This window comes from Theropithecus gelada, chromosome 8 (assembly GCF_003255815.1).
Source record: "Theropithecus gelada isolate Dixy chromosome 8, Tgel_1.0, whole genome shotgun sequence".
Lineage (NCBI taxonomy): Eukaryota > Metazoa > Chordata > Mammalia > Primates > Cercopithecidae > Theropithecus > Theropithecus gelada.
Genome location: NC_037676.1, coordinates 122,746,611 through 122,774,592, shown reverse-complemented (window position 1 = coordinate 122,774,592; position 27,982 = coordinate 122,746,611). Strand labels below are relative to the sequence as shown.

Below are 27,982 nucleotides of genomic sequence, written 5' to 3'. Positions count from 1 at the left end.
CACTTTGCGAGGATCATTTGTAGCTTCTCCAGTCCTTTTTAATGAGCTGGAAAAGTAATTTACTAAGTTTAATGTGGAAGCTGGAAAAAATTTATTCTGAACTCCCCCCGGCCCCGCCCGAAACGCTTTATGCCTTGAGACCATACTTTATTCACCTTGCAGGGTCTGGTACATTGCCTTTTCTAACAATTTATTTTGATCTGTTGAAGATGCTGCTGTTCTGCTGGAAAAAGTCCTTTTACAAAAGCAATAAGCTAGCTTTTAAAATATGCATAAAATGCACAAATTGAGGAATATGTCAACAGTCATTCATGTCCTAGTATAAATAGCTTTACAGCAGGGGACTGGGGGAGGGCACTTCTTCAGAAGCACAGTTTTTGTTTGGAATAGCTGGAAGGGAGGCATTAAAATGTAAAGGTGATCATCAAGCAATGAGTTCTTCCTGGGAGAACTTTGGAAAGGATGGGAAGAAAAGGTATTGAAATTGTCAGCACCAAGCTTATTCTTGGCTCGTCTTATAATTTTTCCCAAGGAAAGTCATTGCCTTGTCATAGTGATGCCATTTCCAAAGGACACCATTTTTGACATGTTCAAAAAATTGGTGTCTGACACGATTTCCCCATCTTGTGTTTTACTGAGGGTGTTACCATCTGCCAGCTACCACGCCAAGCACATTACACATACTGTCTCATTTAATCCCCACTTATAGCATGATGAGGTAAGTGCTACTTAACAGGTACTTACATGATGCTTATTCTGCACTGCATTAAGCATTTCTACAAATTTTAGCTCATTTAATCTTCAAAGCCACCCTCTGCTATACGTACTATTATTTCTCATTTTACAGATCCAGAAACTGAGACACAAAGAAATTAGTTGAATTGCCCAAGACCCCCACAGCTAGATAATTGGGTAACACAAATTTGTGTTCAGGCCTGCTAGCTCCCGAGTCAGCACTCAAAATCACTGTTGTGTATGATATTATCCTTATCAGTAAGGAAATAGAAGCACAGATAATATCTTGTCCAGAGTCACACAGGCAATAAATGACAGACTCACTTAGGAAGCCTACGTGTAGGACCTACAGAACTCAAGCCTTATATCATTCTGTAAATCTTCTCTTATCACTCATTCCTCATACTAGGGTGTTAGCTTAAAGCAAGAGCTACACACATGCTTGTATCTCTATACAGATTCCATTGTGTCACTTAAAGTAATAAGACTAGAAAGGGAAGAAATTAGCTTTATCACATATTTAGCTTACTGTCTAATTTACTTTGATTCTGAATAGATTTTTGAGTTGTGACTTGCTATGACAACATTAAATCTTGGATCAGTTGTCAGTGTCAAAAGCAATCTTAACCTCATCTGGAGCAGTGTTTCTTTAATCAGCATAGGGATTACCTGAAGATTTTGTTTAAATGCAGATTTGGATTCAACAGATCTGGATAGGCCTGAGACTCTAGCAAGCTCCCAGATGATGCTGATGCTACTGCAACATGGTCCATATTTTGAGTAGCAAGAATTGAGCATTCACTGAGTTTTTAAACTGAGCATAAAGATGTATCCTAGGGCCCATCAAATGTCCTATATAGATAGAAGAACATATAGGAAGTTTGGGAAGGGCAAACACCAGGCCAGGGGGATGGCTAATGAGATAAGAGCTGAGCTACACAGATTCTGCAGATTAGAAGGTTTTTCAAAGATCATCTGGTCCAATCATCCTACTGATGACTTTCAGAATCCTTTCACATTCCTGTCAGGTCATCTCAACCCTTGAGTTAATAAATTATGGGTGGTGAACGGAACTGGACATTCAACAGAATCAGATAAGTTTCAAGATGATGCCTGAATCACAGAACCAATCTAAGAGCAAAAGACTAGGGAAAGAGGCTGTGATGTCTCACTCTGTCTGGGTAGACATTTGCCACCATAGTACATTTTCCAGAGCTTTAGATATTTATTCAAAAACTTTTTAGACCTTACCATTTCATAATTTTAAAAAAATTCTACTGTACCAGAGAATCAGCTGGAAGTACTTATTCCCCCAGGCATTTGCCTCCCACTATGAAATCAAGATTCAGTGCTGACTGGCAGGTGAGAAACAGTGACAGATGTGTGGCAGCTGGACTGTTTCTTGGCTGTCCTGACTATACATTTTAGGGCCCTTGAGACAACAGATATTTTCAAAGATCAGGAAGGATGGAATAAAGACAAGGTTCTTTCCATTTTGATTTTGCAACCAAACCAAAAGACACTCAATGTATTGCTGAGTCCTCTGATTAGGGGAATGCCAACTTCTCATAATCATCCTTTTCTCAGGCTGTCATTTGACAGTTCTCTGCTTTCTTTTTCAGGTGCCAGGGGAAAGTGAGAAACAGTGGAAACCAGCCCTGGTTGTGCTGACTGAGAAAGACCTTTTAATCTATGACAGCATGCCAAGGAGGAAGGAAGCCTGGTTCAGCCCAGTTCACACATACCCTCTTCTTGCCACCAGGTAGCCATGGCCTTGGTTTGGTATGATGTGTTTGTAGGTTGATACTATTTTAATGAATTACAGTTAGCTCAACACGTTATATTACTGCTCACTATTGCAGCAGGGGCTGAGAGCTCCTTAAGAATATAGCCACACATTTTTAGCCACATAGATTAATGATCATTTATGGCCAAACATGAAGCAACAACACAGAGACAAAGAACAAAAGACTCATCCATTATCAAGGAACAGTGACATCTGTGAGATGTTCCTCATCTAACCAGCTTCCTGGGTCTCCATCTCATTCCCTTTGAAATGAACTAGGCATATGTGTTTGTAGTCTTGAAGTCCAAGTAGAATCACCAAGCAAGGGTCTTCACGGGTGGCACATAAGTGTGTTATATGGGAGTACTCCACTGTGCTTTTTAAGGCTTGTTCAGCAGGAAATCTCGTAACAAGTTATTTCTCAGTTACATGATGCTTCCTGTGGAAGGGTGGCTGCCAGGTTCTGTTTTACAGGTCCTTCAATGCACATGTATTATTCATGTGAAATATGTCTTTAAAAAGCACTTCATTGAGGTATTGACATGCAAAGGTGTGTACATATTTAATGTATACAATTTGATAAATTTGGAGATATACATCTATGAAACTATCATCATAGTTGATACCATAAACATATCCATCACCTCCAAAAATTTCTTCCTTCCCTCTATATTTTATTTTTTGTGATAACATGTAACATAAGATCTGCCCTCTTAGCAACCTTTTAGGTATATAATACCATGTTGTTAGCTATAGGTGCTATGCTGTACAGTAGATCTCTAGAGTTTATTCAACTTGCATGACAAAAATTTCATGTCCTTTGGCCAACACATCCCCATTTCCCCCTCCCTGCTGGAAAACACCATTCTACTCTCTGCTTTAAGAGCTTCGTCATTTTAGATTCCTCATATAAATGGGATCCTGTAGTGTTTGTCCTTACGTGTCTGGCATATTTCACTTAACATAATGTTCTTCAGGTTCATTCATGTTGTCAAATATGGGAGGATTTCTTTCTTTTTAAGGCTGAATAATGTTGGATTATATGTAAATACCACACTTTCTTTATCCATTCATCTATAAATGGACATTTGGAGGCATCACACTTCCTGATTTCAAAATGTATTACAAACCTATAATAATCAAAACCTTATGATACTGGCATAAAAACACATAGACCAGTAGAACAGATTGGAGAGCCCAAAAATAAATTCATCCATTTGTGGTCATCTGATTGTTGACAAGGGTGCCAAGAATACACAATGGAGAAAGGATATTCTCTTCAATAAATGGTGCTGTGAAAACTGGATATTCATATGCAAACCATGAACCCTGTTTTACACCATACACAAAAATAAATTCAAAATGGATTACAGACTTAAAGATAAGATCTGAAACTGTAAAACTTCCAGAAGAAAACATGGGGAAAATATTCTTGACATTGGCCTTGGCAATGATTTATTGTATATGACACCTGCAGCACAGGCAACAAAAGCAAAAATAAATAAATGGAACTATATCAAAGTAGAAAGCTTCTGCATAGCAAAGGAAACAGTCAACAAAATGGAAAGGCAACTTACAAAATGGGAGACCTCATATATAATTAAAGGTTAACATCCAAAATATGTAAAGACTTACATTTCAATAGCAAAAAAAAAAAAAAATTCAAAACGGACCTGAATAGACATTTCTCCAAAGAAGACATACAGATGTCCAACAGGCATTTGAAAAGGTGTTTAATGTCACTAATGATCCGAGAAATGCAATTCAAAACCACAGTGAGGATGTGGTTAGGATGTGTGTTAGGATGGCTATTGTCAAAAAGACAAATGATAACGAGTGTTGTTTATCATTTGATAAATGCAAACCCTTGTATACTGTTGGTAGGAATGTAAAATGGAGAAAAGGAAATCCTTGTATACCGTTGATAGGAATGTAAAATGGTGCAGCCACTCTGGAAAACAGTATGGAGATTTCTCTAAAAATTAAAAACAGAACTATAATGTGAGCTAGCAATCCCACTGCTGGGTGTATACCCAAGGGAACTGAAATTAAGGTCTTAAAGAGGTAGTTATGCTCCCATGTTCATTGCAACATTATTCACAGCAACCAAGACTTGAAATACAGTTTGATTTTTAATTATTTATTTTTGAGACGGAGTTTTGCTCTTGTTTTTATGGGTTTTTTTTTTTTTTTTGAGACACAGTGTTGCTCTTGTCACCAGGCTATAGTGCAATGGCACTATCTCGGCCCACTGCAACCTCTGCCTCCCAGGTTCAAGTGATTCTCCTGCCTCAGCCTCCTGAGTAGCTGGGATTATAGGCGCCCACCACCATGCCTGACTTTTTTTTTTTTTTTTTTAGCAGAGACAGGGTTTCACCATGTTGGCCAAGCTGGTCTTGAACTCTTGAACTCAGGTGATCTGCCTGCCTCGGCCTCCCACAGTGCTGGGACTATGGACGTTCTTCTCAACCACTGCACCTGGCCTGAAATACAGTTTTAATGTGTTGTATCCTTGTCCCCTTCTTTGAAAGCTTATATCCCAAAAACAGAAATGAATCAAACTCGAGTCTTGCTTTCAAGTAGCTGACATTTCCCAAACCTGACTTCTGTTGCCAGCTCTTTTTGTTTGTGCTTTATGACAGTGAGCTGTTTGCATTCCTTCTATACCTCTGCTTCTTTACCTGCAAACTAGGCATGATACAGTCATATTTGTGGCCTTCCTGGCATAGTGCCTGGCAATATCGTGCCCTCGATGTCTGTTGAATGAATTATTGAACAATGTGAGACAAACACTGGAAGGAGTTTGGTCCAAGAGACAAAGCATAGTGGACGGAGGTTTTGGAGCATCTGACCTGAGCAAGATGTAGACAGAAATAAGCTGGGCTCTCCATCCTGGAAGTACTGAGCTGCCAGACGGGTTGTGGTCAACGGTCAGCTGGCTGCAAGGAGGACAATGAGACCCACTAGCAGAGCAAGAAGTAACACAAGGTTAAAATGCCAGCAGTGAATAGAGCTGAAATTCCAGAAAAATCCTTATTACTTCCAGTCGTGATTGATAATGAAGACTAGCAGCGGGGGTGGGACCGGGTGGGTAGGGAGCTAAAAGATGGAAATTCTTGGCCCCAGAGGTGAATAGAGGAGGTTTTCAGGGGTGAGGAACCAAGCCTAGATCACTTTTAAAAAATAAAATTTGAAAGTAATTTAATATTTGAAGCTTTCGAGCTTCAGAATGTTTGGCAGAATTGCTATTAAAGTACAATACAGCTTTGTAATAAAACTGCAGTAATCATGGCCGGGTACGCTGGCTCACACCTGTAATCCCAGCACTTTGGGAGGCCAAGGAGGGCAGATCATCTGAAATCATGAGTTCGAGACCAGCCTGGATAACATGGTAAAACCCCATCTCTACCAAAAATACAAAAATTAGCCGGGTGTGGTGGTGCCCATTTGTGGTTCCCAGCTGCTCAGGAGGCTGAGGCAGGAGAATCACTAGAACCTGGAAGGCAGAGGTTGCAGTGAGCCGAGATCGCGCCATTGCACTCCAGCCTGGGTGACAGAGTGGGACTCCGTCTCAAAAAAAAATAAAAACAAAAAAAACCTCCATAATCAGAATGTGAACATCCTTAACTGCACACAAGACTCAGGCTGTGTCTTGGGGCCCATGAGAATTCGGCCCAATCGCTATTGCTTTCTGTAGTTTGCATCCAGAGTCTTCATCCAATGGAACAACATTTTATCTTCAGATTCTGAGACATTCCCACAACAGAAACCAAAGAAAGATTAGACCACAGTCACTGGATTCCAGTTACTAAGAAGGAAAGTTGGACCCAAGCCTCTTGAAATGATTTTCAGAAACAAAAGTTGAAATAAGGTAGTTTCTGCGCCTCTCAGGCAACATGAAAATAAAATTCACCCTAGTACATAGCCTTGTTCTCACAGTTTCTTGGCATTATGAACAATGGGGGCTGCTTTTTCATTCATTCATTCATTGATCAGTCAACATTTATAAATCATCTACTATGTGCCAGGAGTTATAATTGGGGCAAGGGATAAAGAGGTGAAAAAAATTCAAACTTGTGAACCTAGCATTATCTGGAACAAAGTGTGCCGACGTGCAGGAACACGTAAGGAACCGTTTGCAATGAAGACAACAAAAAATGGCACACTCTGCCTGGAGAGTGGTGGAGGACTTCTTGCAGTAGAAGTCATGTTGAATTGAAGCCTGAGGGAAAACTCACCAGAGGAACAAGGGAAGGGAGCCCAGAGAGGGGCGTGGGTATTCCGGGCTTAGGGGAGATCCAAGCACAGAGGTCATGCAGTGCTGTATGGCCCTGGGGAATGAGGGAAAATGAATCAGATATTCACTAAGTACCCAGCACTTGACACAAGTTACCGTTTACAACTTGTGTATCCATTCTGCAAGGCCTGTATTAGTGTGCCCATTTTGCAGATTAGGTACCTGAGGCTCAGAAGAGTTCAGGAATCACCCCAGGTGGTGTAGCTTCTGAGAGATGGAGGTGGGATTCCAGTTCTGGAACTGTGTGTCACTTGCCTACCTGTGCCTTGGTACCACTGGGGATTGGCACAGAGGTGGGAGATGGGGAGGAAGACTTTTCACTAGTGTATCCTTTTTTACCTTTTGAAATTGGAACCATGGGGAGTGGCAGGAGTCTTTGGGGATGATAAGAATCATGGATGTGATCTGGGTAGATATTTTTACATTTGGTGTCAAATAACAAATGTCCAAGGAGTGACTGTTGAATCCAAACAATTTTGCAGTGATCCTGATTCCATTGTTAAAAAAAAAAAAAAAAATTCTGTGAGGACACAAAGTACTCAGCTACAGGAAGAGATAAATTGCTCCCCAGGAGTCTCCCCTCTTTTGTTTTTTTCTCAGCTTTCCTATCTTGTAACCAGGTTTAGCACTGGAACTCCAACCCCCGGTAAGACGAGGAGACTGAGAAAGGCTCTGCCTTAGGTCTGGTTCTTCAGAAGCAGAGAAGGCAACAAGGACTGAAGTGGCAGTGAGTTCTTAAGCAAAGGCTCCCAGGAGAAGCCTGGAAGGGACGGGGGGAAGGACAACCAAGAGAGAGGAACCAAGGAGGCTAGTAGTATTTCAGGCAAAATCTCGGTCTCAGCCTGACCTTACAGGGGGCTTGAGAGCTAGACCGTTTAGCATGGTAGCCACTAGCCAGATGTGGCTATTTAACATAATTAAATTTAAGTAAAATTTAAAATTCAGATCCTCAGCCTCCTCAGCCATATTTCAAGTGTCCAACAGCCACCTGTGGCTAGTGACTACCATTGTGAACAGCACAGATCTAGAACACTGCCATCACCGCCAAAATTCTATCAGACAGCACTTCCCTAGAGCATGTAAATGACTCCTTCCAAGTTTGTCCCGACTCAGGCAAGTGACTGGACCTGTACGTTCCTCCAGCAGTCCATGGACAGCTGAGGCTGCCTGGAGAGATGTCATCTCGCAGGCTCTTCAGGCTTCTGCACAAGCAGGAAAGTCCTAAGTGTGATTCCTTAAAAGCAAAGGCCCAGAAGGAGGGATGGGTGTGCAGAAACAGTAAATGGGACCTGAAGAGGTTTGAGTGGAGCACTGAAAGTGTCTGTTACAGGTTCACAAGAGACACAGGTGCCAGGTCTGAACCGAGAGTAAACCAGATGAATAGCCTAAACCCGTAAGCCTGCAACCAATATGAAAACAGGAAATGAAAACCTCTTCAGTGCATCATTGTGGTCATTTAGAATAGAAGATGCAGGCTGGGCGTGGTGGCTCACACCTGTAATCCCAGCACTTTGGGAGGCCAAGGTAGGCAGATCACCTGAAGTCACGGGTTCAAGGCCAGCCTGGTCAACATGGTGAAACCCCATCTCTAGTAAAAATACAAAAATTAGCCAGGCATGGTGGTGGGGGCCTGTCATCCCAGCTACTCAGTAGGGTTTGGCATGAGAATGCCTGAACCTGGGAAGCAGCATTGCAGTGAGCCAAGATCGCGCCACTGCATTCCAGCCTGGGCAACAGAGCAAGACTCTATTTAAAAATAATAATAATAAGTAAATAAATTAAAAAGACAAAAAACAGAAGATGCAGTAAAAAAAAAAAAAAAATCAGTGTCTACAATGCAACCATAAAGGGGACCCAGTTGTAATAGTTGTCCCCTCAACTCACTGTCCCTCTCCCAAATTACCCAGCCTAACCACTGAACTGCAAGAGGAAATGTTCCTCTGTGTGTATATTAGCTCTATGAGGAATGATACAATTAGGCCTGAAGGATTGCCTTGGTCTCTGGCTGGTAGTCCATGAGGTAGAGTATGTCCAGGATCTTAGGTGGCACTGGCTATTCATTCTCACTCTATCCTCTCGAAGTAGTAGGTGAGCTTTTGCCTGCTCCTGGGCTGCAGCCTGGATATGGCAGAGCTGGGAGTTCGCATCCTAGTCTTCCTTCCTCCAAATGGGTGCTTAACCCCAGCCGGATCACCCCAGCTCCCTCTTTCAGAATCCCCATCTGTGAAACACACTCACTGGAATGCCATTGTCTCCAAAGCCAAAGGAAAATATACTTTGGTATAATAGAGTTTTAACTGATCTTTTGGCTTAAGCATCAGCTACCAGAGCATCAGTCCTGATCAGCTTCTCCCCAAGACCCTGTGGATGTACCTAGAAAAAGACTTTTAGAAAGCAAACAATGGGGAAAAAAATGACCCCTGCCTTCTCTGTGAGATGATGTCATGGAGATGGAGCCCCTTTGCAGCTCCAGGCTGAACTTCCTAATGAATTGTTGTAGGAGGCAGGGTCCACCCCAGCTGAAATAGAAACTCTTATCTCCTTGCGGATAAAGGTGGCTGTCTGAGGTGGGAAGCTGGGCTGATGCTGTTGGTTTCTGGTGAGTTGTGGGGGACAGTCCGTGCCAGAAGTGGTAGCATTCAAAGGGAAGCAGAATCATTCTATTGCAGAGGTTACCCCAGCACTTCCATTGACTGCTTTTTTAGCCACTTATTTAAGTTCAACAAGTGACTCTTTCATTTATTTCCAATGCATTCTATACAGCGTATACAGCACCGTGCCCTTTATATATGACCACATAGGCATGTAATCTGTCTACTAGTATTATTTGTCTGTGTATATTTCTAAAGAAGAGGATCATTCCTGTTTTAAAAAATTTATTTTAAAAATCTTGTATTGAGATCTAATTTATAAATAGTAATATGCACAAATCATAAAGGTATGGTATAATTTTTACTTACGATATAGGGCTATGTTTTTAAAAAATGTATTATACTGTGCCTACTAACTAATCACCTTGGGTGATATTATCAAGAAGGCCATGGTAATATTATTTTCAAAATAGATCAAGCTGGACTGAGCACTTTGGCTCATGTCTGTAATCCCAGCACTTTGGGAGGCTGAGGTGGGAGGATTGCTTGAGGCCAGAAGTGCAAGACTAGCCTGGACAGCATGGGGAATCCATCTCTACAAAAATAAAATAAAATTTAAAAAAACACAGTTAGCCATGCATGGTGGTGCACACCTGTAGTCCCAGTGACTTAAGAGGATGAAGTGGGAGAATTGCTTGATCCCAGGAGATCAAAGTTGCAGTGAGCCATGATGGCACCACTGTACTCCACCACCTGGGTCCAGAGCAAGACCCTGTCTCTTTAAAAAAAAAAAAAAAAAGTAGATGAACTCTGTAACGAAGTAGTGGCTGGCCCTTATTGGGCATAGATCAAGGCTATGTGCTTTAGGTGGATTCTATTAGGGTTTGCAAACCTTGCCCAGTATGAGGATTATCTGGATGCTTATTAAGATTCAGGTCTTCAGGCCGGGCGCGGTGGCTCAAGCCTGTAATCCCAGCACTTTGGGAGGCCGAGACGGGTGGATCACAAGGTCAGGAGATCAAGATCATCCTGGCTAACCCGGTGAAACACCGTCTCTACTAAAAAATACAAAAAACTAGCTGGGCGAGGTGGCAGGCGCCTGTAGTCCCAGCTACTCAGGAGGCTGAGGCAGGAGAATGGCCTATACCCGGGAGGCGGAGCTTGCAGTGAGCTGAGATCTGGCCACTGCACTCCAGCCTGGGCGACAGAGCGAGACTCCGTCTCAAAAAAAAAAAAAAAAAAAAAAAAAAGATTCAGGTCTTCAAAACCCTGTCTTAGTTATTCTGCCTTAGGTTGGGGTTGTGGATCAGGAGAATGTGCTTTTAACAAACCAGGAAAATGTTTTTCAGGGTTACCACATTCAACCCTCACAACCCCAAAAGGTTAAGGTTTTATTCCTATTTTACAGATCAGTTAACTTAGGAACTAAGTAGTTAAGTTACTTACCCACCGTCATGCAACAGTAACAGTAAAAGATGGACCTGAGATTCTGTTTCTACCTTTTGATTCTTATCCACTATTCTGTGCAGCTTCCTAAGAGGATATCCTTATATCCTAGAGTTTCAATGGCTCTTAGAATTTGCTGAGTGTATCATATATAAAAGTTTTCTTTCCTGACAAATAAATCACGCAGCAGGTGGCCTCTTATTCCAGCTAACAATCAAGGGAATTGTTACCCCTAATCACGCAGAGTGAGGACAGAGTTGCGGATGGAATCAGAGACCTAGAGTTTCTGGCTTACCCAGCAGTGGGAGTACCATCTGGGACTGTTAAACAAGCAAATATTCAACTCCACTCCAGACCAACTGAATCAGACACTCTGGGAATGGGACCCGGTCCATCTTTGATTTTAACAAGCCTCCAGGTGTTTCTGACACAGGCTCCAGTTGGAGAATTATTGATTTAGAAGACTGTGTGCTGCTGCTGCCTCCCGTCTTCTCAGGGGTTTGTAGTGTGTCCGAGTCCATTTGGGGCTGCTGTAATAAAATAAGTTAGCCTGGGTAATTTATAAGTAATGGAAATGCAGTTCTTACAGTTCTGGAGACTGGGAAGTCCAAGATCAAGGTGCCAGCAGATTTGCTGTCTGGTTAAGTCATGTTCTCGGCTCCATAGATGGCGCCTGTTGCTGTGTTCTCATGTGGGTGGAAGGGCAAAAAAAGGGACTAATAGACTTCCCAAGCCCCCCGTTTTTTGTTTTTATGGGTTTTTGTTGTTGTTGTTGTTGTTGTTGTTGTTTTTTTTTGGAGACAGAGTCTTGCTCTTGTCGCCAGGCTATAGTGCAATGGTGCAGTCTCGGCTCACTGCAACCTCGACTTCCCAGGTCCAAGTGATTCTCCTGCGTCAGCCTCCCAAGTAGCTGGGACTACAGGCACACAACACCACACATGGCTAATTTTTGTATTTTTAATAAAGACACCAGCTAACTTTTGTATTTAATAGGGACACCACAACCGGTCTCTATTTTGTATTTAATAGAGACACCGGCTAATTTTGTATTTAATAGAGACACCACACCCGGCTAATTTTTGTATTTTAATAGGCCATTACGTTGGCCAGGCTGGTCTCAAACTCCTGACCTCAGATGATCCGCCTGCCTCAGCCTCCGAAAGTGCTGGGATTACAGGCATGAGCCACCACACCCGGCTCCCCAAGCCCCTTTATAAGGCACTAATCCTATCCATGAGAATGGGGCCCTCAGGACCTAGTCACCTCCTTAAAGGCCCTACCTCTTAATCCTTTTTTTACATTAGAGCTTCAGTTTCAACATGAATTCTGGGGGGACACAAACATTCAAACCACAGCATGGTGGGAGGGGAACTCCGCAGCAACCATGTGGTTCTTTTCCCTGTGGTTCTTCAGAAGCGCTGTTTGGCCGCAAGCTGTGATGACCACCAATGGATCAGTTCTAAGGCTGTCCTGGGTCCCAGCCTCACAGAGTGATCCACAGCTCCTAAAATGTGGTGTGTTGCTGCCCTTCCTTTTCACTTAGATGACCTTCTAGCGCATTTTCACTGGTGTTTTGCATTCTTTGCTAGCTTTATTTTCATGGCTACATAGTGTCCGTCACACGAATGCTCTAGAGCTTGGATTCTAGAAACTGACAACCTGGCTCCAAATCCCAGCCTTGCTACTTACCAAGCCTTGGAGCCTTGGGCAAGTTTTGTAATCTCTTTTTGCCTCATGTCCTTCATCAGTAATATGTGCCCAATATCTGTACCTGCCTAATAGGGTTATTATAAGGATTACACTAGATCATGTAAACTGCTTAGATTAGTGCTTGATATATGGCAAGTGCTAAATAAATTTGGTTATTTTCTAATTTTTTAACCCCTCTTCTATTTTGGGGTTTAAAAATACGTTGGCTACATTTTTAAAAGAACTCCATCACACTGAAAATTTGTAACCAACTAAAATTCACAGGTCATCGTTATACCACCTGCTAAAAAAACTTTTAAAATCCATCCTGTTAGCAGAAACTAAAAATTAAGAGATAAGCCAACAAAAAGTCTCCAAAAATATCTCCTTAATAAATGGAAGATAATTGGATTTGCTGGTAGAGAGGGAAAACAGTGTTTCATCATATCAGATTTGACAGACCTGGGTGTGCACTGCAGTTTTGCCCAGGCAAGCCCCAGTTTATGACCACGAGCAAGTGACGTCTTCTCTCTGATCTGTTTCCACATCTGAAAAACAGAATCATAGGCTGGGCACGGTGGCTCACACCTGTAATCCCAGCACTTTGGGAGGCCGAGGCAGGTGGAGCACCTGAGGTCGGGAGTTCGAGACCAGCCTGACCAACATGGAGACACTCCATCTCTACTAAAAATACAAAATTAGCCAGGCATGATAGTGCATGCCTGTAATCCTAGCTACGTGGGAGGTTGAGACAGGAGAATTGCTTGAACCCAGGAGGCGGAGGTTGCAGTGAACCGAGATCACACCATTGCACTCCAGCCTGGGTGACAAGAGTGAAACTCTGTCTCAAAATAATAATAATAATAATATCTATTGCAAGGCAATTATGAAAATTAAAATATGAACGTATTAGCCATAACAAAATACTATAGACTGGGTGACTTAAACAACAGATATTTATTTCCTCACAATTTTAGAGGCTACAAGCCCCAGATTAGGTGCCAGCATGATCAGTTTCTGGTGAGCACCATCTTCCTGGGACTGCTGCCCTGTTTTAACATTCTCAAATGACCTGTACTTTGTGTGTGCATGGAGAGAGAATGCAAGCTCTCCATTGTCTCTTATCATTTTGAGGATGCTAATCCTATCATAACAGGGCCCCCCATTTAGCTTTAACCAGCTCCTCTTAGGCCCTATCTCAAATATAGTCACCTTGGAGGTTAGGGCTTCAACACATGAATTGGGTGGAAAGGGGCACAATGCCATTCATAGCAATGACCTATGTGCAGCCTTCTTTTTCTTTTTTATTTTATTTTTTGAGACAGAGTTTTGCTCTTGTTGCCCAGGCTGGAGTGCAGTGGCATGATATCAGCTCACTGCAACCTCCGCCTCCCAGGTTCAGGCAATTCTCCTGCCTCAGCTTCCCAAGTAGCTGGGATTACAGGTGTGAGCCTCCATGCCTGGCTTTTTTGTATTTTTAGCAGAGATGGGGTTTCACCATGTTGGTCAGGCTGGTCTCGAACTCCTGACCTCAAGTGATCCATCTCTTTTGGCCTCCCAAAGTGCTGAGATTACAGGCATGAGCCACTGTGCCTGGCCGGCATTATTTTTCATAAATACACATAGTAGGGCCAGGTGACTGTCATTCCCCTTCTCTTCCCCATAGCAGAGCTAGGGAGCTTTGTTCAGTCTTTTCTCTAGCACAAGAGGGAATGGCCAGGACTATAGCCAGTAGGAAACAGTTTTCTTCTAAATCAAGTTATTCCCTCAAAGAGTTCATAGTTGATGTGTTTCTTTGCTTGGGTTTTCCTTTTTAGGCCCAGGCACATCTAATTTATATTTTTCTGGAGGATGAAAATTTGATTGTGTGTTTCATAGAAGTGGCACCAGAAATGCTCACAACATGTTCTTGGTGTCAACTGCCATGCAGAGATGTTTACGAGCAGTCATCTCTCCTCTCCCACTGCCAAACGCGGATGGTGCCCCTGTGAGTCCATTGATGGTACAATTTATAGCAGTGCACTCGGGAAGTTTGCAAACATGTTGTAATTTTAGCAATTCTCATCCCTCAGCTTTTTATGAGTCCTTGGGAAAACATTTTTTGCTTAGCCAAAGTTTATTTGATATTGCTAAACATTAAAAAGAGAGAAAAAAGGTCTGCTCCCTTGTATGGAGTAAGAGCGTTAGTTTTTTTGTCAGTGTCGCCATAATTGGCAAATGAGATGGGTCTACAGAGAGTGAGGATTAAGGCCACATTATTTCTGGAGTTATAGAGGAGGTTTAACCCAGAAATTCTGCACGGCCAGTCCCAGTGGCTGGCGGGACTTTCGGGAACACAGAGCTTATAAAAAGAGTGACACTGCTCTGAGTCCAGTTTATTGTCCCGTGGGCCTAAGAGAAGGGTGTGGGGTTGGCTTGAAAGGGGAACTGAAGAATGTGCAATTCTCTACTCCCAGATTGCTTGGGAGCCAGGCATACCCGAGCATTTCGGCTAAACCTGATGGGTAATCCTTGGTGCCTAAGCAACTAACCCGTTTCTTTCTTTTTCTTTTTTTTCTTTCTTTTTTATTTATTTATTATTATTATTATTATTATTATTATTATTATTATTATTATTTTGAGCAGTAGCAAGGGTTATTGTGAAGAGCGAAAGAAAAAAGCTTCCACAGCATGGAAGGCTGGAAGGGGACCCAAGCGGGTTGCCCACAACTAACCCATTTCTAAATGCTAAAAGTAGTAGTAGTAGCTGCCTCAGGCCAGCCTCAGAAATTTTAGGAATTCTTTTCACTAGAAAGCTTGGCCTATTGCATTTGTCAAACATTAAATTACAATCAACCTATGGTTTCCATGCTAACCCTGGGGGTCATCCTTACTGGTAGAGAATATGGGGCATATTCATTGCCTGGGGTGGCATGAAGAAATTTACATGCCCAAGAATCTAATCAAACTGGGAAGTGTGGGGTTTGCCTTCCACACCCAGCCATCCCATTTGTCCCCATATACCTAGTGATCTTCCAGTGTCTGGTCTCTGGTCTTCCCTCCTGCTAACCAGGAGCCCCTCAGGAGTGGTGGGTGGGATATAAGAAGAGTGAAGAGATCCACGGATTTTGAAATCAGACAAACCAGGAGTTGAATCCTGAGACCTCTACTTGCAGTGCGATCTTGGGCAAAATACCAGTCTCTCAGAATCAGAGTCTCCTCATCTGAACAAAGGGGGCGGTAATATCTTCCATTTTATACAATGATTGATAGGACTGATTGAGCTAGCATATATAAATATTAAGCATATGACTGAGACATAGTAAGTGACTGATAAATGTTAGCAATTGTTAAAGACCAGATAAAATAATTGTAATTAAAGTAAGTAAGTTGACATATTTGACTCTGCATTTTATCTGGGAATCCTAGTGTCTTAAATCACAGTAATTGAGCTCTAAGGACTGAGGTTAATGAAACTGTTGGCTGTTTGGATGGGTTTGGGGGAGGGTAGGATAGAGTTGGAAGACTGCAACTCCTTGGCACACACAACAGAGCTAGCTCTAAATGCTACTTGTAACAGCTCCACAGACAGGAGACCTGCAGATGGCTTCCTCTTTGGGGCAGGAATGTTTATTTCAGTTAGAGAAACTTAATAGGCTCCTGTTAGTGGCCAACATTGTAGCCAGGACTGATGGTAGGAGAATTTCTGGAAGCAGTATGAAATAGGAAAAGCTGAGTGTTATAAGAGCTGATTGTTCAGGTTATTTGCTCATGGTTTCAATTTTCCATTAAAATAGGACTGATTTTAGTCATTACCATCCATGGAGACATTCCTGAAGGTCTTTCTATACTATGTATTCTACACACACAATGGGACGTATGTTGAACTAATTAAAGCATAGTTAGATAAGAGAATATGTAAGAGTTAATTAAAAGATTCAAAAAAATATTTAAAATGTATAGCTCCAAGAGTGCTAAAAAAAAAAAAAAAAAAAAAGTAACTTCAAAGGAAAAATTTCCCAAGACGTTGGACCGTCATGATGTGAGAATATCCATCAGATTGTAATTCTTGTTTACCTCTGGAGGAGAGCAGCACAGGGATAAATTAAACCCATGGATGACCTGAAGTCTGCATTATATTCTTTCAAGTTTCTTTTCTTAATTTTTCTTTTTTTTAGGGGGATGGAGTCTCATTCTGTCTCCCAGGCTGGAGTGCAGTGGTGCAATCTCAGCTCACTCCAATCTCCCCCTCCTGGGTTCAAGCGATCCGCAGCCTCCTAAGTAGCTGGGATTACAGGCATGTGCTACCACGCCCGTCTATTTTTGTATTTTAGTAGAGATGGGGTTTCACCATGTTGGCCAGGCTGGTCTCAAACTCCTGACCTCAAGAGATCCACCCGTCTCAGCCTCCCAAAATGCTGGGATTACAGGTGTGAGCCACTGCACCCAGCCTCTTTCCCTTCAGTTTCCTTCCCCACCTATAGCTGGTGAGCTGGAGTTTGGCTCTTTTTGTGTGTGATAGAAAGAGTATGGACTCTGTAGTCATATAGCCCTGGGTTCAAATTCTCAACACTACCTGTGGGATCCTAAGCAGTTATTTCACTGCATAGAACCATGGATTCCTTGTTTATAAAGTGGAGCTCATAATACCACTTTCAAAGAAGCGTTGTGGAAATTAAACGAGGTAATACATCCATACAACCTTTCACGCGGTGAACATCCGCTTTTCTCTGTCCATAATACTACTGGCAGATCACGAGGGCACGAAGAAAGGTATGGAGGACAGCCACTTGTCTCTGGAAATCTACCTGGATAATGCCACTGAATAGTCAGGAATTGACTCCAAGCTGTTTTGCTGCTATTCACCTGTACTAATTTGTTCATTTCTTATAGTCAATATCCCTCAATATCAACTTTCTGAGATATGGGACCTTGCCTTTCACCACCATATTTAGATGAAAGGAGTTTATTTATTTATTTATTTATTTTGAGACGACGTCTTGCTCTGTCACCCAGGCAGGAGTGCAATGGTGCAATCTCGGCTCACTGCAGCCTCTGCCTCCAGGGTTCAAGCAATTCTCCTACCTCCGCCTCCTGAGTAGCTGGGATCACAGGTGCCCACCACCAAGCCTGACTAATTTTTGTATTTTTAGTAGAGACAGGGTTTCGCCATGTTGGCCAGGCTGGTCTCGAACTCCTGACCTCAGTTGATCCGCCTGCCTCGGCCTCCCAAAGTGCTGGGATTACAGGCATGAGCCACCGTACCCAGCCCAGATGAAACGAGGTTAGAAGATATAAATGAGGCAATTGATTGGCTATCCCTAGCTGGGGGAAATGATGCAGGGGGTTAGAGAGTGTTCCTGGGAAGCCCCTTTCACATGACCATTTGATACTTGTTAGTGATTCTTTGACCCTCATTTCTTTCCTGAAGGGTCTGTTGACTCCCAGGCTCCATTGGGGTGGCCAGTGGATGAAAGTATTTGAGACTGCCAGAACCATGTAAGGGATCTGGCCAGTGCTTCGTGTGTGTGTGTGTGTGTGTGTGTGTGTGTGTGTGTGTGTGTGTGTGTCTGGCTTGCATTGTGGCATCTGCTGGGAGATGCTAATTACAGCAATTAAGTAAAATGAGGATGTAACATTGCTTAGCAACCCAGTTACCTAATATGTAATTTTACTAATTTGGCTGAATCTGTGTGCTGTAATTGTTTGTGTTTTAATTAAGGATATTAATAATAATGTTTTTGTATGGAACATTTTATGCAACATTCTGTGATACCTCTCCAGAATTAAATTAATGCATAAGCATTTCTTGAAAGACAGGTTTTTGGGGATTTTTTGTTTTGTTTTGTTCAAAACTAGTCAGGCTAAGGGGTATATTTGAAGATCCAGAAACAATATGCAATCTGATACCTCAGTTGTCAGTGGAGAGAGAAACACTTGGCCTGATGTCCTGCAGGAATGAGTTCCCCAATGTCGTGGACAAAGATTTGGCCCAAAAGTGGTCCTATCATGCAGCCAGTTTGAGCCTCATGGAATTAATCACTTTGGGCATTTAAAGTAATTTAAAGACATTTTATAAATTATTTTTATCTTGCTTAGGGACCCGTTTATATACAAATCTTCAAATTGGATCCATGCTGACCATGAATGTGAAATCTTAACAACTTTCACTTTTTCAAAAAAATAGGCAACTTCTATCCCCCAGACCAAAAGAAGGTAACTCTACCTCCCTAAACAACCAAGTTACTACTGAAAACACCAGTCACTAAAGGTAGATTTAAAAGAAGAAGCAGGAAATTGATGTTAGGCTGTTCTCATAAAACATCTAATCTCAGTTACCTTTCAAGATCACTTTTTTTCAGGGCTGAATTAATCTGGAAATTAGCTTGTAGTGGACGTAAACCCAAGTTCTTTGGATTTGGCATTAGCTACTGCTCTGTGTGGTTGAAGGGCTGAGAGTGGGAGAGGAGTCATATAGTAGTCATTAATCACAAACTTCTTGGGAAACTGTTCTCTTTATATTCCAGCTATTCATTTAGTCGTTCATTTAACAGATACTGAGTGCCTGCTATGTGCCTAGAACTGTTCTAGGTGCTGGGAATACAGCAGGGAATAATCAAATAAAAATTTCTACCCTGATCAAACTTATGTTCTAGTAAGAATAATGGCCATTACTATGTATTCTGTGCCAAGCACTGCTCCATGGAATATTCATTTATTAACTTATTTAATTTTCACAACACCACCATGAGGTGACCATACTATTATCCCCAGTTTGCAGTTGAGGAAGCTAAGGCATGGAGAGTTTAAGAAACTTGCCAAGGTCACATAATGGGTAGTAGAGCTGGGATTTGAATCCAAGTATCTGAATTTCTGCTTTACCTCCTCCTACCTATGACTTCATTCTGTTGCCCCCTCTCTGATATTATACAGTCCTATTTATTTTTTTCACTTATTCACACTCCTGGCTAATAGGAAATGTAAAACCTTTCTGTGATTTATAGCTTTGCTTCCAACCATGGGAATGTGTTTCTGAGTTTTGTAACTAACTAGTTTTATAAAGAACAAAGCATGTCCTTGGTTTTCTCAAGCAGTTTCCGATAATACTTAGAAATTGGGTGTGAACTGCAGCTTGAAACCCCGTCCCAGGGTGCCAGTATTTTTTTTCTGGCTGGGTAAGAAAGTTATCTTCTCTTGGGAGACAGCATTTTCTTAGTTGCTATAGTTTAGTTCTTGCAACAGATAAGAGACAGATGGTCATATTTTTAAGGATACACACAGAGCTTAAAATGTAAAATAATTGAAATATAAATAATAGCTATTTCAGAGCCCCCCTGAGACTGCAGATCAGGACAGATCTTTGGGAAGAATCTTGGAAGGAATGTAAAAAGGTTGTTCCTGGCAGAATGGGAAAAAGCCAGGCAGACAGATTTTAGCCTTACCTTTCCAAATGTCCAGATGACAATTTTTGAAATCTTAATGTCCAGCTGACATTTACTTGGTACTTAGTTCCCAGAATCTGGCTACAGTAATGTGTTTCCAAGTGTGATCTACAAATAAAGAGCACATTAGGAGGCCATTTCACTGGCCGTGAATGTCAGAGTATTTCAGAATTGTGTTGTGTTGTGTGTTTGTGTATGTGTATACTTTCCTTTGCAAAACTGAATTCACATGTTAAAACTTTTTGAAAAACATGTATTCATGCAGTTACCCAGCCAACATTTATTGAACACCTACCATGTGCTAGATTCCAGGGAGTTAAAGAGAGAGGAGACCAGGCTCCTACCCTGAAAGAGAGCAAGGTCTACTAAGAGAGATCAGGTGGTGATTATGAAACAGTAAGGTAAATGGATTGATAATGATGTGTGGGAATCCAGAGGGGGGATGCCTATCTCCAGAAAGAGATCAAAGAGGAGATCAGATGGCAAATGGTCTTGAGCTCCAGTAGATCACCTTGCTGTCAACAGAAGTTTGTTTTCCCCCCGCATCTTCTTACCCAGGAGCTGTCAACTTTGATACATGAGCAACAACCCCTACAGAGTAAATACCCAAGAACCTGGGTTGGCTGGCAGCTTAGGCAACCTCAGACTTGCTGGAAGGGCACTTACTTCATCTTGGCTTCCAAGAAGCAAGATATCTGCTCCAAGTATGGTTTTCTCTCCTAGATTATTAGCCAAGGTCCAGAGATGGTTTTGAGGGGAGAATAACATCCCTGGGGAAGTCAATAACTAACCCATGCTTGAACACTTCCACAGATAGTGCAAACATTTATGCTTACCCTTTCCTCCTTTCCATTCCTCATACAAAATCTTCTCTTTTCCAGATAAACTCATGTTGTCTTTGGCATTGTTAGGAAACCTTTCCGTATTTAGACCCTCAATTTCCCATCTAAATGACTATTTCTTTTGAATACTGTTTTGACTTCCAGTATAAACTTCCTCTCCTTTGCAGTGGACATGGCCCTTTGGGGATCCTGGTGTTACTTAGAACTCAGGTATCAGGTTCTTAAGATCTTAAAGGCCTAATGCAATATGGCTGTAGCTTATCTGGAGTCTGACGTGCCTGTGAGCCATCTGAGTGGAGATGATCAGTAAGCAGGCTGTTGGATAGACAGTATCCAACATTGTATATCCAATATTATTTATTGGCTGGGAGTTGGTAATATGCCACTGCAAATTAATCTCAAGAGAAAGATTTCACAGAGCATTTATAAATTGAATTATTCCACTAGTTTTCTCTATTTCTTTCTGGAGGCGCTACTCCTATTGCCCTGGTGGCTCACATAACAAAAGAGAAAGGATCTTAATCTTATCGTGTCAGATGGCCTTGACTCATCTTTGCCATGCCATAATTTGTACAGCAATCAGCTGTCTGTTCAGTCACTATAAGGTAGTATAGTGATGAATGTCTACATTCCTATGTTTCATCCCCGACTTATTGTTGATCATCAGAAGCAATTTGTTGGGAATGATATAAAGAATAAGTGAAATCTATTATTTCCAACACCTTGATAGGGATGAAATGACAAATATGTTGATGACCATGGGATTCCTTCTTTGTCTTTGTGCCATAATCACTGATCTCCATTTTTAAAGAATTGCTTCTCCTGAAAGTTCAGATCCCTCTCTGGAGGAAGATCTTTATAATGATCAGGTTGCTCCAGTGAAGAGGAATAATTTTCCACCCATCCACCTACCTGGCTCATATTCTTTGCTTGTCATCTACCAGAAGCTCGTTCCAACTCTCTTACATAATCCAGCAATAAGTCTCTCCAAAACTGGAACTCAACTTGGAGTAAAGAGGCCATGGGGATTCGGAGGGGAGACAGTATTTCTCCTTTTAAACTGTGTCTCCTTGAGGCTTAATCCATGCCTGTTCTGTTCACACTGTACCTAGACGTGAGTTTGTGTAGACTAGGTGCTTATTAGTCTACTAGAGGGACCATAACAAAATACCACAGACTGGGTGGCATCAACAACAGACATTTAGTTCTCACAGTTCTGGAGGCTTGAAGTCTAAGATCAGGGTGCTGTCAGGATTGGTTTCTAGTGAGGACTGTCTTCCTGGCTTGCAGATGACTGCCCTCTTTCTGTGTCCTCACATGGTCTTTCCTCTGTGAATACACGGAGCAGGAGAGATTTTTGGCTTCTCTTCCTCTTCTTATAAGAACACGGTTCCACTGGATTAATGCCCCACTCTTAGGACCCCCTCACTTAACCTTTATTACCTCCTTGTAGGTCCTAATGTTATAGGGATTAAGAAGGAATTATTTAGGTAGATAGCAAGGGCATGGGAGTCCTCAGTAAGGCTTTTCCTTTTAATGAAAAGCAACCCCAAATCATTTTCTAACAAAGAGCAGGCTGTAAGTTGAGCCGCAGACATAAACAAGCTGGGAGCTTGCAGGGGTGAATGCCGGCATGAACTACCGACTAGACATTTTCAAGATGGCGGCTCCATCTTCCCTTCTCTGTCAGTCACGTATACAGCAAGAAGCAGACAACATGGCACCGATCAACTGGAAAGTCCAGTTGCATAAGAAGATTAGGGTAGGGCAAGCAGCCCTTCCCCGAACTATGTGAAAGTCATACCTGATGGAACCAATCTGTGAGTCCTGCCTAAATCAGATACCGCCTTCTCAAACTGGACTATAAAATTCAGTGCATTGGCCTCTAGCCGGCCTTTCTGCTCGGAAACCCCTTTCTCTATAGAGGAACCTGTTTCTCTTTCTCTTCTCTTATACCTATTAAACCTCCACTCCTAAACTCCTAGTGTTGTCCGTGTTCTAAATTTTCCTGACGCGGGACAACGAACCCCAGGGGATATACCCCTGGCAAGGTAGCCACTTCACTATTTTCAAATACTGTCATACTGGGCTTCAACATATGAATCTTATGAGGACACAATTCAGTCCATAACAGTACTCCATAAATATTTATTGAGTATATCAGTTGGTGAATGAAGAAATCTTTATCGATTGAATGAATGAATAAATGAATTAGTGAGTGATTTTTGGTGTTCTTTTGTAAGGAAGGGAGAAAGGACTTGAACAAAGCAAGAAGCTTCTCTGTGACCCCTGGGAGTACCCCTGAGTCCAAAAAGATCCTATAACTTCAACTGGCAGGTCTCAGTATCTCTGTTATCTCCTTTGCTGGAGGCCAGTGTGTCAGTTTAAGGGATTAATGAAGCCACAAGTGTAGGTTTCATCCCACGTGGATCAGTTAACTTTATTCTGAGAAGGGCTATTCCATAGCTATAGCCTGCGGGCCTTCGGTGTTAGACTCGAAACACTTCTAATATTAAACAATGAAATAAATGTGAGTTACACATGCATTTAAGAAAGATGAATAAAAACAAATAAAATAATTACCCAATTTTTGGTGACTCAGTGACAGCAGTCGTGGTGGTGGTTTCATTAAAGAATAAATGTTTACAGAGTAAAAACTGTAAGGAGCACCCCCCGCCCACGACGCAGGTCAAAACCAATCACAAGTGAGGCAGGCTCGCTGAGCGCTTTCAACCAGCGCTCATTGTCGTACATTTGATTATTGTAGATGTCATGATTTTTTTATACTAATTTGTATGCATTTCTTCACTCATTTTCCAACTCACTTATTGCAGTTCAGAGTCAGCGGTGGCCAGACGGAGCCTATCCCAGCAGCTCAGGGCACAAAGCAGGAACCAACCCTGGACAGATGCTCACACCCACATTCACACTCATCGCAGGACCATGTAGACACGCCATGTAACCTAACAGGAACATCTTTGGGATGCAGGAGGAAACTGGAGATCCCAGAGAAAACCCAGGCAGTCATGGGGAGAATGTGCCAACTCCACACAGACAGTGGACCCCCAGGAAATCCATTTCTTTTCTCACTAATGTTATAATAAAATGATGTTGAATGGAATGAAAATATTTGAGGACCTGACGTGTATGTTTCTTAGAGAATTTTTTTTTTTTTTGTGAGACGGAGTCTCGCTCTTTTGCCCAGGCTGGAGTCCAGTGGCGCAATCTCAGCTCACTGCAACCTCTGCCTCCCAGGTTCAAGTGATTCTCCTGCCTCAGCCTCCTGAGTAGCTGCGTCTACAGGCACGTGCCACCACAACTGGCTAATTTTTATATTTTCAGTAGAGACGGGGTTTCACCATATTAGGCTGGTCTCAAACTCATAACCTCACGTGACCACCTGCCTCAGCCTCCCAAAGTGATGGGATTACATGCGTGAGCCACCATGTCCAGCCTCTTAGAGAAAACTTTAAGCATTTTTTAAAAAGAAGACATAAAATCAGCCATAAAATTGCTCTACATTTTAATGGATTTGTTTTCAAGCTTTTCTTAACATCCTTGAGTTACATTTACAGAGCTTTTCCGTAATATAGATGCATTTTCCCACATTTACACATAGTACTTATAATTTCAAGGTGTGTAATACTGCATCCAGAGGACACGCACACATATGGATACAGCAGATAGCTGATGTATTTCACTTGAGTTTTATCTGGGAAAAGTATCCTTTTATTACAGCATACCCACTAGGTAGTGAAAAGACAATTTGCTTTATCTCAGAGTTTACATACAGTACTGTACGTTTCATTAAGCCGATATCAGCATATCCAAAAGGACACATAATTCAACATGTCTGCTGTTCCTCAGATGGCATATCCAGGTTGTTTACTATAAAAGAGAATTTACACTTGATTAGTTGAAAAATCAATTTTCCTCTTGCCTCTTTTTATTAATCAATGAGAGTTTTATGATGAGATGAATAACACAGAACATCAACAGCCCTTCCTGTAAAACAGCAGTCCCCAAGACCTAGGCCGTGGACCTGTAGCGGTCTGTGGCATGTTAGGAACGGGACCGCACAGCAGAGGTGAGCAGCTAGGAAGCAAAGCTTCATCTGTATTTACAGCACTCCCCATTGCTCGCATTACCGCCTGAATTCTGCCTCCTGTCAGATCAGCAGCAGCCTTAGATTCTTGCAGGAGTTCGAACTCTATTGCTCCTTATGAGAATCTAATGCCTGATGATATGTCACTGTCTCCCATTGTCCCCAGATAGGACCATCTAGTTTGCAGGAAAACAAGTGCAGGGCTCCCACTGATTCTACATTATGGAGAGTGGAATAATTATTTAATTATATAGTACAACGTAATAATAGTAGCAATAAAGTGCACAATAAATGTAATGCACTGGAATCATCCTGAAACCATCCTCCCCTCAATCACCAATTCCCCACCCCATCCCGAAAGATGGGGAAACCAGTCCCCGGTGCCAAAAAGATTGGCACTTCTGCTCTAAAAGCTTCCTTTGACCGGGTGTGGCGGCTCATGCCTGTAATCCCAGCACTTCGGGAGGCCAAGGCAGGCAGATCACCTGAGGTCAGGAGTTCGAGACCAGCCTGGCCAACATGGCAAAACCCCATCTCTACTAAAAATACAAAAATTAGCCGGATGTGGTGGTGCACGCCTGTAATCCCAGCTACTCAGGAGGCTGAGACAGAGAATCGCTTGAACCCAGGGGGTGGAGGTTGCAGTGAGCCGAGATCACACCACTGCACGCCAGCCTCAGTGACAGAGCAAGACTCTCTTATTTATTAAATAAATAAATAAATACAAAAATAAAAACCTTCTTCATTATTACTTCTCGAACACACTGGACTTCCCATCAAGCTCTCCCTGTTCAGGGTATCGGTCAGCTTGGTTCCAGGCTTTCTCAGACCTCGTTCCTTTCTCTTAGTAATTCCATTCCTCATACCCTGAGCTACCAAACGTGGATTTTCTCACAAACTGCATTTTCCCAGTTATTATTTATTTCAATTTTAGAGTCTAATGAATATTGGTAGGAAACTCACAGAAACTCCTAGGATTCTCCATGAGAGTGGCATATCTTTTTCCCACTTTGCTTCTGCCTCTACAATATATTTATGCTGGCTCTGGATCGTGACAGACTTGATGTCCTCTGGATGGAAATGTAGGGTATGGAAAATGAGAACAAGTTAGGCCAGGGAAGGAAGAAGGGAACCAGTTTTTATTGAATGCCGACTATAATGTTCTAGATACTGAACGAAGTGCTCTGTATACTTTACTATATTTAATCCTAATCCTATGGGGTAGGTATTATATTTTTCAAATGAGGAAACTAAGGGTAGGGGTAAGAATGGAGCACAAACCATATACTAGTTTCTGTGATAGGTACAGAGCATTGGTTATTTAGTCTTCACAACACAACCTTACTTTTTTTTTTTTTTATTTTGAGATGGAGTCTCACTCTGACGCCCAGGCTGGAGCGCAGTGGTGCGATCTCGGCTCACTGCAACTTCTGCCTCCCGGGTTCAAACGATTCTCCTGCCTCAGCCTCCCGAGTAGCTGGGACTACAGGCACAGGCCACCACACCCAGCTAATATTTTGCATTTTTAGTAGAGATAGGGGTTCCCTGTGTTAGCCAGGATGGTCATGACCTTACTTTTTAAGAAGTAATGATTCTTAAAAAGTTAAACAAATGTCAGACAGAATGGGGTTCTAATAGAGCTTCGTATGCCTGCCAAACCTATGTCCTTTTTCAGCTTAACATGCAGCCTGCCAGCCGTGCTCAGCTGATATAGATGTTAAAATTTCAAAAAGGCAGGGTGAGCTATTTAATTTCTGGATTCAGAGTACAGAGTGCTCACCATTACACCATGGCACCTCACATGAGCAATTTAATTTCTTTTTTTTTTTTTTTTTTTTTGAGATGGAATCTCACTCTGTCACCCAGTCTGGAGTGCAGTGGCGTGATCTCGGCTCACTGCAACCTCTGCCTCCCAGGTTCAAGCAGTTTTCTGCCTCAGCCTCCCAAGTAGCTGGGATTACAGGTGCATGCCACCATGCCCAGATAATTTTTGTATTTTTAATAGAGATGGGGTTTCACCATCTTGGCCAGGCTGGTCTTGAACTCCTGACCTCGTGATCCATCCCCCTTGGCCTCCCAAAGTGCTGGGATTACAGGCGTGAGCCACCACACCTGGCCGACCTATTTAATTTGTTGAAGCAATTAAAGCTTAAACACTTTCAAGTCTAAAAACTTATTTTGAAATACAAACACTTTTGAGCAAATAAGAAAACACAGTATACATATACATTCTTGCTCCTTGTAGATACCTTTTCTTAATGAATTTTTACTTTACCCTCAATCCCTTTAAAGCCTATGCTAGGTAGGCTTCAGAGAAATGCTTTCTGTTTTCTTTAGCCTCACTTTCATTTGAATCCTCTAGCAGCTTCTCAGTGACTCTGGCTCACTTATTACAAAATGCCCTCCTCCCTCCTGAATGAATTGGGCTTAATCTCTACATGTTAAATCCCCATGTGTGGGCACCCATGCCAGCAGTCATTTCCCTTCACACTGTCCTAGACTACTCTCAATGAGATTCATTAACTGCCATACCTTTTTTTTTTTTTTTAAGACAGAGTCTCACACTGTTGCCCAGGCTGGAGTGCAGTGGTGCGATCTCAGCTCACTGCAATCTCTGCTTCCCAGATTCAAGCCATTCTCCTGCCTCAGCCTCCCGAGTACCTGGGACTACAGGTGCATGCCACCATGCCGGGCTAATTTTTGTATTTTTAGTAGAGAAGGGGTTTCCCATGTTGGCCAGGCTGGTCTTGAACTCCTGACCTCAGGTGATCTGCCCGCCGCAGCCTCCCAAAGTGCTGGGATTGCAGGTATGAGGCACCGTGCCTGGCCTTTCATATCTTTAATGACTCTTTCAACCTAAAGACTTTTCAAATACCCTTTTTCTTTGAGTTGGCCTTGCAAACCACCCCTCCTGCCTAATTTTAACTTTGTAAGTAAAAGAAAGCTCCTTCAAGTTATACAACAAACTTGTTGCCAGAAATTCAACAGGTAATAATTTGCTTTATTCTATTGATAATTTTGTTCCTGCAGTATTTAGGTTTATAAGAGAACATAAGCTTTTGTATTTCCT

General features: G+C 42.2%; 1 protein-coding gene across 1 annotated transcript in view; it reads left to right on the top strand.

Moving 5' to 3' along the window:
- The window catches only part of SNTB1 (syntrophin beta 1), a 277,719-nt gene that overhangs the window by 237,918 nt on the left and 11,819 nt on the right, over window positions 1–27,982 (top strand). Inside the window, exon 5 of the mRNA XM_025393674.1 lies at window positions 2,358–2,497. Coding sequence (XP_025249459.1) covers window positions 2,358–2,497 — 140 coding nt within the window. The remainder of the gene's footprint in view (window positions 1–2,357; window positions 2,498–27,982) is intronic.